This window comes from Rhineura floridana, chromosome 6 (genome assembly GCF_030035675.1).
Source record: "Rhineura floridana isolate rRhiFlo1 chromosome 6, rRhiFlo1.hap2, whole genome shotgun sequence".
In the NCBI taxonomy this organism is placed as follows: Eukaryota; Metazoa; Chordata; class Lepidosauria; order Squamata; family Rhineuridae; genus Rhineura; species Rhineura floridana.
This window is the reverse complement of record NC_084485.1, coordinates 41,289,610-41,302,200: the sequence shown is the minus strand read 5'-3', so window position 1 is coordinate 41,302,200 and position 12,591 is coordinate 41,289,610. Positions and strand designations below refer to the sequence as shown.

Below are 12,591 nucleotides of genomic sequence, written 5' to 3'. Positions count from 1 at the left end.
CAGAAATAAGCTAAAAACGCTAAATGCCTATGCAAATGATGACAGTGTTCCATGTGGTTATTTTTTTTTCTATTTGTCATACCTACACACTCTTATGAATGCATCAACGTAGATGAAATTATGAAGATAATTAGTAAAATTGGAGAAAATTGGAAAAAGTCTATGCTAATTACACCTGCGGCCTGCCGCAAGAAATCAGTGCCATTCTGAAAAGATAGCGGACTGTCAACTTCAGTTGGAATCCGATGCCAATTCTGATTTAGTGAATATTCTCCCCCACCCTAGTGGGGAGGAACAGGAAATATATCTTCTAAGACAGTGCCAGGAGCCTGTGTATTTGTAAATACTTGTATTAAAAATAATTATATATATATTTAAAACAATCTGCTGCCCCACCAATTAGGGGCATGTTTAAATATAATTTAACACAGTAAACCAAGTGATAGTTGACCAAACTCTGCAGACATCGGGTGGTATTCAGTGCTACTCCTACTTAGAGTAGATCCATTAAGGTTAATAGGCATGATTAACTTAGGTTCATTAACTGCAATGGGTCTACTTTGAGTAGGACTTAGTTGAATACAACCCTCTATGGATATACTAAAATGCCTGCCTTTTCTTCCATTATATAGGATATAACCATCTGGTAATGCTGAGATCTTTCTTGGGAACAGGGTGACAAGCAAGAAAAGGCATTCTTACACCTACCTCTGTCTGCACCAAGTTGACTCTCTGGGATCGCAGCTCCCGCACACAGTTAAATATGTCTACCACACCTTCATTCTCCGCCATGTCAAGCATGATGTCAATGGCAATAAAGCACCCTGTCCTCCCAGCACCAGCACTGAAGGGGAGGTGGAAACAAGAACAGAGACCTGATCAATGGTCTGTGAAAAGGCACAGCATTCCGGGGGTGGGCAGACTGAGTGTTGCAAATTCAGCTGTCTTCCTTCATTAGTCCTTCTTTACCCTGATGGTCTGGACAGCATTGCAGTGCAACCCTAGCTCTTTGGAGAAGGAAAAGCTAGGAAACCTCAGCAAAAGGTAATGAACAGAGATACTATAGAGAGAAAGGAGAAAATTGAAAAAGACCAAGATTGTGGCCATGTCTTCTTTAATACTCTAAATTAAAATACATGAACGTATCTCCAGGGCTTGGAATAGCAAGCATGGAATTTCGTTCCATCGCGTGGCAGAGAGATAGGTAGACTCAGAAAGCAGATTTTGAAGGGGTCTTTCTTGAGCTATTTCTTTTTTAAAAAGCAAACTTCCTGCTTCTTCAAGATGGACACATTTGGACAATACTTGGTGGTTCCAATTGTAACTTTTCTTCTGTGCTTTGGCTCATGCAAAATATTCAGATCATATAGGTGGAGTTCCAGATCTGGTCTCAGGATGTTTCAAAGCAAGCATCTCACCAGAGTACATGGAATATTGACTGCCCAATAATTTATGCACTTGTTATCCACAGTTGTCTCACGTGTGTAAAGAGGACAAGGCATTTGCCATTGTGTTGTATCCACTGACAGCCTTCAGCACCCCAAACCTTTAGAAGTACGGACTCCTGGAATTGTATGAAATGGTGCTATCTTCACCCAGCATAACCATATGGGGAAGCCTGATTTCCACATTCCAATCTGCTTTAAGCATGGAAACAGGCCAGGTAGAAGGACCCTGCTGTACATTTAAAGTTAGCATATCGAGGCAAAACTAGCCTAGATCTTTTCCCGTCATTCTCATTTTGTATTTGCAGGGATGTGTTGTTGTTTTATGTGAGGAGGAATGTTTAAACCTTCAATCTACAATCTGCAAACCTGAAATATGAAGAGATGCAGTGCACCAACAGATATATATAGGCTACTGGTGGTACAGTCTGGCTTTTAGTGGTGAGAGTGATGCACTCTGCCATTACCCAGGACACCCTAAAATGTAAATGTACTGCCTTCAAGTCGATTCTGACTTATGACAACCCTATGAATAGGGTTTTCATGAGGCTGAGAGGCAGTGACTGGCCCAAGGTCACCCAGTGAGCTTCATGGCTATGTGGGGATTCGAACCCTGGTCTCCTGGGTCATAGTCCAACACCTTAACCACTACAAATATTAATTCCTATATTCAAGACCTGAGCTGCTGAAAACCAGATTCTGAGACAGGGCCTTGGATACAGAGCTGGAGCAAACTGGTATCTACCTATCCGCCATCAGTGGCTGTTGAAGGTCACTTGTAGGGGTTGCTGGCTGCTGCTATGGGGCTATTAGTCGGGGAAGGGGAATTTCTGCCCTTCCCAGTAACACTTGGGAGGTACTGATGGCTGCACCTCAGTCAACACTGGACATGCACTCAATTGCTCACTGTCTCCCCAGCTAGCCTGTATCAGGAAAAAGTCTGCTAGCAATCACAGTGGTGACTGATGCACCCCTTGCCTCAACCATCTTCTCACCCTTGATTGACCCACAGCAGCAGCCAGCAGGTCCCACTAGTGCACAGCTTCACCAGTTATTTCTGCCATACACAGTAGCTTAACAAATGTTGTGTGTCTAAATATAAGACTTCTCCCATCTCTTCCTTCTCCCATTGGAAGAAATTAGAAAACATCAACCTGCAAAAAATGGAAGTAACTAGAAAGTCTTTTTCTTTTCCTAAAGGCAGAAGAAACTTCAGATGTAGGAAACATTGGCAAAGCAAGAAAAAGTTAATGGCTCTGAATTAATGGGCCAGATCAATCAACAGCTATGTGGGAATAATTTGAATAATCTTAGTGAATAAATGACATTTCCCTAACTTTAACTCTCCTGCTTTTTAAAACTGTTAACAAATAGCTTTAAGATTTCTATATTTAGAGGAGCCTTGCACTTCATAAATACTGAATGACAGTAAGACTGTCCAGGGAAGCACTAGGGAAAGTTAGTAATTACTAAGTTGGTCATTTAAATTTAAAAATGGATAAATAAGAAAGAGGGAATGTCATTTGGTCATTAAAATTAAGAAGAAGAGAGATCATATGTTCTGGTTAATCAGGGCCACTAGGTGTCAGGGTCAAGACTAGCAGCTGTCTATCTACAGTTAGGACCAGGATCCATCATGCTTTAAAACAGACATGAGGAACCTCAGGCTTGGGGCAGAATGTGGCCCTCCAGATCTTTGTATCCAGCCCTTGGAACTCTCTCTAGGGCACACCCTTCCTTAGCCCTGCTCCATGCTCTCCTTGAGTGCTTTTGCCTGGCTGGAATGTGTGCCTGAACTTGCGTATGAGGATGGAGAGATGTGTATGTATAAAGAAGTCTCTGATTTTTTCTGGCTGGAATGGTTTTGTATAACCTACTATACAACGGTGAGATTCACATCCATTACTTTGCCTACTTTTGCTTCTGGCTCTGCCAATTATTTTTCTGGGCCCCACCCACCACTGACACATGGCTTTCTGTGTCTGTTCTTATTTAAGAGAGACTATGTGTTTAAATACCTGACTAATCCTCTAAGACTACACTGGCACCTGCACATAAACAGATAAAAAGCACCAATGAGACCTTCTCCTTTTACACTGGATTTTAAACAAAATTCTGAATTGCATAATTTAGATCCTAAATATTCAGAAATATAACAAATACATAAAACACTTAATATCACACAACAAAAACAAATAACATTAATATTAAAAATAGTTATCAAATATCAAATGGTGTTTGAAAATGCAATTGTTACAAAATACTGAATTTAGATACTGAATAGAAAAAAATAACATCTGAACAATATACTGTCTTTTTAGGAGAGTTGGGGAGTGAGAACAATTCTTTTTCCCCCACCCCAGAACTCATTTGAAACATGGTGTTTATAGTATCCGGTTAACAATCCTTCTGTGCCAATCATGCTCTCTCTTAGGATAGTTTGCATTCATGATACATTGGTGAATCTGGTGCAATATGTAACATTAAAAAAAGGTCTGCAGCTACCAAAAGTTGGAAAGCTGTTTGTAATGGCACTTACACTGAGGGACCACAGATCTCTCCCAGTTGCTTGTGACACCCATACCTAATAAGGATTAATCTGCAATGGGGCTAATGCATGAAGCAAATGTAGGCTGATAAGTGGAGGATCATGTTGTAGAGCAGCGTTTTGGACTACACAATATTTCTTCCTGTGATTCCCTAGTGAAAGGTAGTGGAGCACCTGCTGGGCTAGGGGAATGAACACAACCGATGAAAATGGATGAAAAGAAACAAAACAGAAACAAATGGTATACCTGCAGTGCACAACAATGGGCCCTGCATCTGGTGGATTGAGGAACTTCACTTGTCGAACAAAGCCCAAGAGGCCTGTGGCATAACAAGGAACCCCATGGTCTGGCCAGCTGGTGAAATGGAATTGTCGAATCTCTCGGATCTCATGGTAGCCTTTCTGAGGAGGATTAAAAAGAAGACAAACCTCTATTTTTCTTCATGATAACAATATCATCATCATCATCATCAATTCTCTGCTCTCCACCCTCCCATCCACTTCTTTAGGATGATGTTACATTTAAACCTAATGTGATCCACAAGCATTTCAGATATACTTCAAATCCCCAGAGTTTCGGGTGTGTGTGTTAATATACCACTTTGGTTATTTATTTATTTATTTATTAAGGTATTTATATGCCTCACTTTTGTAAAAGTACATCAAGGTGGCTTACAACATGGCTCTAATGCAACAACATGTTTCCAACCAGTTATCATGGATTCATTTTAACAGGAGATTCTGAACAGTCAAGCGTAGTTCACAGAGTGAGGAAGGATGCAGAACAGCCTGAATCCAATCAGAGCTTTGTGTGAGGAACAAAATGAACCTAGCAAACTGATTAAGGCTTTGTATATAGAATTATAATGAAAGCTGGTCAAAGCTTTGGAAAGGGAACATTTATGGCATACATGTTTTAAATTTTTAAATTGTGTTTTAAATTGTTTTTAAAATTAAATTGTATATTTGTTTTAATGTTTTTGGTTGCTGTAAAGCGCCCAGAGAGCTTCAGCTATGTGGCAGTATACAGTATAATAAATAAATAAATATAGATAGATAGATAGATAGATAGATAGATAGACAGACAGACAGATAGATAGATAGACAGATAGATAGACAGACAGACAGATAGATAGATAGATAGATAGCCTGGCATTCAACTCAGCAGCAAGCTGGTTAAAAGAAAAAATGCTATAAGGGTACCTCACTCCTTTCAAAGTAGAAATGTCACACAATTAAGCCAGGCCTCCTTGCCTTTCAATGGGGAACCATGCTCAGTAAGGCTATAATAATAATAATAACAACAATAATTTATTTATATGTTACATTTATACCCCGCCTTTCTTTTCATGATAGAAACCCAAGGCAGCTTACATATGGTTCCCAGGTAGTCTCCCATCCAGGCACTGACCAGACCTGACCCCGCAGGGTGCTGGCCTCATGTGCCTTCAGACCATAGCCTGGGACCAATAACACTTCAGAAAACCTACCATCATGAAAACTGCAGTGATCTTTTCATATGCTCTTTCAATGCTTTCACAAATTTATTCCATTTTAAATGTTTCTTCTGCTCTTTGATTCTGTACATGTTTTAAATACTATGGTTTTGAATTATTTTTAATGTGTAAAATGAACAAAAAAGCAAGATATACTTCTTTGAGATATATTGTTGTTGTTATGTGCCTTCGATTATGACTTATGGCGACCCTATGAATCAGCGACCTCCAGTAGCATCTATTATAAACCACCCTGTTCATCTCTTGTAAGTTCAGGTCTGTGGCTTCCTTTATGGAATCAATCCATCTCTTGTTTGGCCTTCCTCTTTTTCTACCCCCTTCTATTTTTTCCAGCATTATTGTCTTTTCTAGTGAATTATGTCTTCTCGTTATGTGTCCAACATATGACACATCATTTCCATCATTTTAGCTTCAAGTGATAGTTCTGGTTTAATTTGTTCTAACACCCAATTATTTGTCTTTTTCGCAGTCCATGGTATCAGCAAAGCTCTCCTCCAACACCACATTTCAAACGAGTTGATTTACAAGTAAAACCAAACCATAACCATTCTCACAATTTAAGTACAATACATAGGAAATAAGAACCCGGCTGGATCAGACTAAAGGCCTTAGTAGTTCAGCATCCTGTTTCCCACTCTGGCCTACCAGATGCCTATGGGAAACCCACAAACAGGACCTGAGTGCAAGAGCAAACTCCCCTCCTGTGGTTTCCAGCAACTGGTATACTACCTTTGATGCTGGAGGTAGAATATGGCCATCATTGGTAGAGTTGGAAATGGACTGCCTTCAAGTTGATTCCAACTTATGGCGACCCAATGAATAGGGTTTTTCATGGTAAGCGGTATTCAGAGGGGGTTTACCATTGCCTTCCTCTGAGGCTGAGAGGCAGTGACTGGCCCAAGGTCACCCAGTGAGCTTCATGGCTGTATGGGGATTCGAACCCTGGTCCCCCAGATCATAGCCCAGCACCTTAACCACTACACCACACTGGCTATATTTGTCAAATAGAGAAATAGTACTGGCGACACATTGGAGCTCTCAATGAAATTTGGGAAGAATCTGACCTAGTGGTAAGAAGAATCATCTTACAATGAAGGAAGGGTCAACATGTCCTTACTTTTTGAACTGTAAAAGTTCGTATTATATATTCCGCCAGTGGTTCTGTCTCAATAAGGGTGACTTTAATATCTCCATAGACTTCTGTATCATCAGGCCAGTATCTGACACACTTGACCTAGGGCAAGAAAGACCACAAAGTGAATACTACTATATTATGTACAACTACAAATCTCTTTGGTTAATGTCTTGTGTTTTAATATAAACCCAAAACGTGTATATCTGTGGTGGAACAAATCAGTCCTGTTTCAAAGTGCATGTGCCCTCCCCTTCCCCCTTTTATGAACTCTGGCTCATCTTACATTGGCCCTATGCTCATCTTTCATAGGGTGAAGTGAAGGCAGTGATTGCTGGGGTCTGTCTGTATCTTTTTTAGGGCCAAGAAGCAGATCAGAAGAGTGGTTCTTCCTCTGGTCTGTACATAAGCCCCATCCCTGGGAGTCCAGCTGGTGTAATAAGAGGTGGAGCGCAAGCCACAGGGTAGCTAAACAACGGATGCACCCCTGGTTTTCCAGCCACTCTCCCAACAGCAAGCATGAATGTAAGTCCCAGTGAGCCAGGGCTAATAGTTTAAACATTATATCTGCTGGTTTATAGGCAATACATGATTGATATCACCCTGCTTATGTTTTTTTAGGCCATGTTTGTCATATTAGAGTTTGAATAATCCAAGGCATATCTATCTATCTTTCTATCTGGGGGCATATTGTTACAAAATAAAAGCATATTGCTGGAATATATTCTAATATGCTTCTAGTAGTCCTTGCTGAACAAGTTGTGAACAACCAAACCTGCTGTCATACCAACACTGTTCATCCCAACAAGGGGGATCATCTGCATTCCAGTCGGGGAAATGCTGGGACAAGACTGACCATAGCAAACTGTTAATTTGACAATTCACTGAATGGTAAATCCCGGTGACTCAGTTTTTCCACTGTGCAATGGGTTTTATATGCATAGCTGGTGGCTACAATGAACAGTTCTTTGAGCAGTGGTAAGTACCTAACAACACAGAACACTACTTTCTCTCTGTGTGGTGAATATGTGGATGAAGACTTTGAGCAATCATCATACCCTGCCAACTTCTACCAGGTTGGTGACCATGACAACGCTTGCAGAGTTCTCCTGCCAAATCATTCTCCAAAAATCCTTCACTGTCTCTTGCATTGGTCCTGAGGGGAAAACAAGTGTGTGAGAGAATGGACACCCATGTGGTGGTTTTAGTACAAGAAATTCATTTCCTCACCAACAGCCCATCACAGCTGAAACGCTAAACATCCTAAGGTCTGGACTGCCTGTTCTTCAAAGTGTGTTTTGTTGAGAGACACAGTTTTTAAACAGATGATTGGGATTTCAAATGATGGATTGGTAATTCAGATTGAAATTATGAAGATTGGAGTTATGCAGACCAATGTGGAAGTTTGTTTATTTATTTGTTTGTTCATTTATTTATTACATTCATATACCGCCCCATAGCCGAAGCTTTCTGGGCGGTTTACAGCAATTAAAAACAATAAAAACAAATATACACATTTTAAAACACAAAAAACAATTTAGAAACACAATTTAAATTAAAAAAAACAATTTAAGTTAAAACAAGTTAAGCCACTTCTCAAAATTAATTTGCAGTGCTGTGCCTGGGAATAATAATTACTAGATAAAAATGAGGGCTAGAATCACAAACATATCTTTAATTATTTGATGAGTTTTTAAGTGATTGTGAGCTGAATCCAACCAAGTCAATGCACAAGTGGAACAACTTCTGCTGATGCAACAGAACTTTTCTTGCCTCTCCTACCCCGCACCTCACATTCCCTGTATCTACTCTGGAGGGTTGGGAAAATCCCCAAAGCAAACTGGGAGGGTGCATGGGGGAATTGGAGAGGAACTTCCATTGTGCAAGCAGAAGTCATTCCACTTGTGTAATGACTTCATTGGAATCAACCCAATACCTTCTGGTCACAACTTAACCATTGTTAAATATATACTGTGTGGCTTTTAACAGAAAGCTCCCCCCCTCGCCCTGGGAAGAATTTGTTGCTAGGTTGTTGTTTTTCCTATTTATGAATTTGCTCTGCATCACTTTATTTTGAAACAGATAATTAACACCCCTAAAACACAATGCTAAAAATATTGTGGCTTGAAAAAGGTTTCCTGCTGTTCAAATCAAAGGTAAAAAGTTATACCATTGTCCTTGATCGAGTTCGTTATGGGTCCACTTGAATGGGCTCAATAAAAATTGAATTTGTAATATGGGGTTAATGAAAATGATTCCCTTTCCCTCCCCAGATAACATCCTGAGAAATTCAGGTATTTGTTGTAGGTTTCAGCAATGTATAGAAGATTGATTTTCAGAGACTTGAAAGTAGTAAGAGCTCCTCTTGCCTGTGAGTATACATATTCATCTTTTCTTTCCCATTGTGGTCTCTGATCAAAAAGAGGTATTGTAGTTTACTGAACGTATATACTGGTGAGCAGTGAAAGTTCTATCATACCTCATTAAAGAGTCTCCCAAAAAACTATAGTCTGTACTCAGCTTTATCAGCCTGGCTCCCAGAGCTCTAAAACGTTGCTCATATGTAGGCTGGAAGGATACCAGTCTCTATGGTCCCTGCTTCCTGGGATGACATAAACCAAACTGGCTTCTTCTGCCGCCTTCCACTTACAATATGGTCTGTGTTTCTGGAGTGTGGTAGAAGACAATTTAAAAGCTTTCCTTTTATCTCCTTTCATTTTTGCAGACCGCAGGTGGGCTACCTACGGCCCCCAATCTCAGTTTGTGTGGCCCCTGATGCCTCATCAAGTTGACCCATTCTTTCATCCCATCAGAGTTTCTTTCTGTTCATTTCTTCCTTATTTTTCCTAGCTTTTAAAGGTGTGTTTTCCCTCTTTCGATGTAGTTTCAGAACAATCGAATGAGGCACTATTTTATTTGATAAAAATAAATCTTTTCCTGTCTTGGGGAAAAGACATTTTCCTCCCAGCTGTCTGAGAGCAAATTGGTAGGTTTCTGCCATATAGCATACCAAAGTCGGAAGGGAATTACTTTCACTTGCTTTCTAGAACAGTAGCTGTTGAAAAAAATCATCTCCAGAGATGGGGAACCTGTGGCCCTCCAGATGTTGCTGCATTATAACTCCCATCAGCCTTGATCACTGTCCATGATAGTTGAGGCTGATGTAAGTTGATGTAGCAACATCTAGAAGACCACAAGTTCCCCACTCCTAGTATACCTAACTGAGAGTAACATTATCAAATTCAGTGGCACTTACTTCTGATATTGGGGGGGTTTACTGTGATTAGTATTTTTATTATGTACCTGTTGATTTATATTTTGATATGTTGTTTTGTTCTATTCCTTTGTAAGTCGCCTAGAGTGACAGGTTGTCCTGTCAGATAGGCGTCGAATAAATTTTAGATAATAATAATAATAATTAGATAAAGACCTGCATGGCACTGGGAATTCTTATCTGAGATAGCCATGGTGAAAATTAAAGCAAAAAAGCCTTTATGCCAGATTAGTCAATCCAGAACACTAAAGTCTCTGGCTCTTTCTATCATCAGCTCTGGCCACTGCCAGCATGTGCCTGCCCCAAAAGAGGATCCCTAAGGGAAGGTAGCCCTCAATGGAAAATAAAAAAGCTTACCCCTGTGTAGATAGGCTGGGCAAAAAAGACAGAGAACTGTTTGTATACACCAGCGATGGGTAAAGTTTTTGAACTCAAGGATTACAATCCTGGTTATGGGGCACACACTGGTGGATGGTGGGATTGCAGCAGGTAGTGCCAGGTTCAAATGCAAGCATGGGCTGGGCCAAAAGCTAAAATAGGTAGGGTTATCACTTTTCTCTCTCCCACTTTCATCATCTATTCACTCTCTCTTCTTCCACAGATACCACCCACCCATCCATTCATCGTTTAAAATAAATTATAGATTAATGCAGGGACAGAACAGACTTTTTGGAGAATTCATGCAAAACTGAAACAGACTGGCAACAGACCGATTCCTTCATTGGTATATATTATACTTAACCTATAATGATAAATGCACTGCACTGATTAGTCTCAGCAGGTGATTTTTTGAAATCTTTAGATATTTATTTAAAATATTTATATCATGTCATTTGGGCCACTGACCAGTTGTATTGTACTTGCCTTGAGTTGCAATGTAATGGTGAGGCCGATTGTACCCCTGAAAAGAAAACAAAGAATAGAAATCCATGAGCCCATATCTCAGGAGGAATGTTAGAAGATTGCTTGGAACTATACATACCAATGTTCATCTGAAGGAGAGGTTGTGCTCTAGGGTGGGAAGGGGGAAGGAGGGATTTCTCTCCCTCTCTTCTCTGATGCCTGGAACATTGTACATACATTGCAATAGCCCCTGAGACTATATCTCCCAAGAACTACAGGGCCATTAAGTGGTATTCAGCTAAGTCTGACTCAGAGTAGACCCACTGAAATGAATGAATCTAAGCTAGTTGTGTCAATTAACTTCAGTGGGTCTACTCAGAGTGGGACTAGCACTGAATATCACCCTGAGTGTGTGTGCAATACCACCCATTGCTTCCTGGCTCACTCCTCCATAGTCTTCCAAGTGTCGAGATGGAAGGGCTGTCTGCCTATGGTCAGAGCACCAATGTGTTGCCCATGATACAGTAAATGTGGTTTAAAGGTAAAAGAAGGGTGGGGATTAGGGGACTGTGTGTTTGGGAAGCAGTTGAACTGGCAATTATTCTCTAGCTCAGATTCTAAATCTCAGGTGAAGAACAATTACAGGCTCCCAAAGATCAAAGCTGAGCTGGGATACAGCAAGATTCATCAGCATCTCTATTGCTGATGCCCTTTCCTTTGTACCATCTTTCTGTTGGCCTTCCAACAAGACTATCATTGACACACCATTTGGGAATAATCCAATGGGTGAAAAGAAATCTGTGTTATCAAATGAGTATTCAATGAATTCATTCATCACAGGAATTGCTTCAATTTTCCTTACAGTTTTGAAAATTCTGAAACCTTTTATATTTCAATAATAGCAAAAAAAAGGGCATGGATTTGTAACTATGCAAAGATGAAAGCCATATCTCACATTTCCATACTTTTTATCTAAACTGCTTTCACTTTTAGAAAGCCTTACTTACATATTCATTAATAAAATGAACATGGAGAAATCTGTGTCCCCTCATCTGAAAAACACACATCTGTTTCTTGTCAAAACTGACTCAGGCACCAGTGATTTTTAAAACTGTGTGGGTTGTACTATATTAAATATGTTTTTCCTTTCCCTTAATTGAAGGATCTCCTTAAAACACTGTGATATCATTAAGGATTAAGCAGACTTACATTAGAAACTGGGATACTATTAAATACTTTGTTTCATACATTTTCCATTTTGTCAAGAATCCACGGCACTATGTTAAGAAAACGGAAAGTGTATAATTAATGTCTGCATCCTTCTTTCCATTATCACACATTGTTGGAATACACATAAGGACTTAGATGAACTGGGCTTCAAAATACTGGGATACACTACAAGGCACAATCCAAACTCCCCAACTCTGCAGCATCCACAGCTCTGTCATTCATGGCAGCCACAGTGAAAGTTGGGGGGACAAGATGACTGAGCCTTATCCTTGTGTTAGCGTCAGGCTGGTGCAGTAATCAGGTTTGATGGCTGTAACACCACCTTGGGATCCACCTTAGCCCTGCGCTTCAAATGTCCCATTTTGGGGCTTTCCACTGGGGTCAACTGGCAGGGATAGAGCCAGCAGGTCTCTTGCCCACCCACACATTTGGGAGCTGGGGGAAGGATGACTCAGCCAGCAGAGCTAAGGGACACCTCTGCTTAATCCACCCACCCACCCCAGCCTGGCATAAAGTGGGGGAGTGGATTGTTCTGTTACTGGGGATAAAGTAACTTGACATTATAACATAGGAAGCAGGCTTATATTGAATCAGACCATTTG

At 40.4% G+C, this 12,591-nt stretch overlaps 1 protein-coding gene across 21 annotated transcripts in view; it reads right to left on the bottom strand.

The window, feature by feature from the left end:
* Window positions 1-12,591, bottom strand: part of PTPRT (protein tyrosine phosphatase receptor type T) — a 977,341-nt gene that overhangs the window by 23,305 nt on the left and 941,445 nt on the right. For all 21 annotated transcript variants that reach the window (XM_061631522.1, XM_061631524.1, XM_061631514.1 and 18 more), the window contains 5 exons: window positions 10,781-10,817; window positions 7,701-7,798; window positions 6,628-6,744; window positions 4,241-4,395; window positions 709-844 (listed from right to left, as the gene is read on the bottom strand). In XM_061631522.1, the coding sequence (XP_061487506.1) occupies window positions 709-844; window positions 4,241-4,395; window positions 6,628-6,744; window positions 7,701-7,798; window positions 10,781-10,817 (543 nt within the window). The remainder of the gene's footprint in view (window positions 1-708; window positions 845-4,240; window positions 4,396-6,627; window positions 6,745-7,700; window positions 7,799-10,780; window positions 10,818-12,591) is intronic.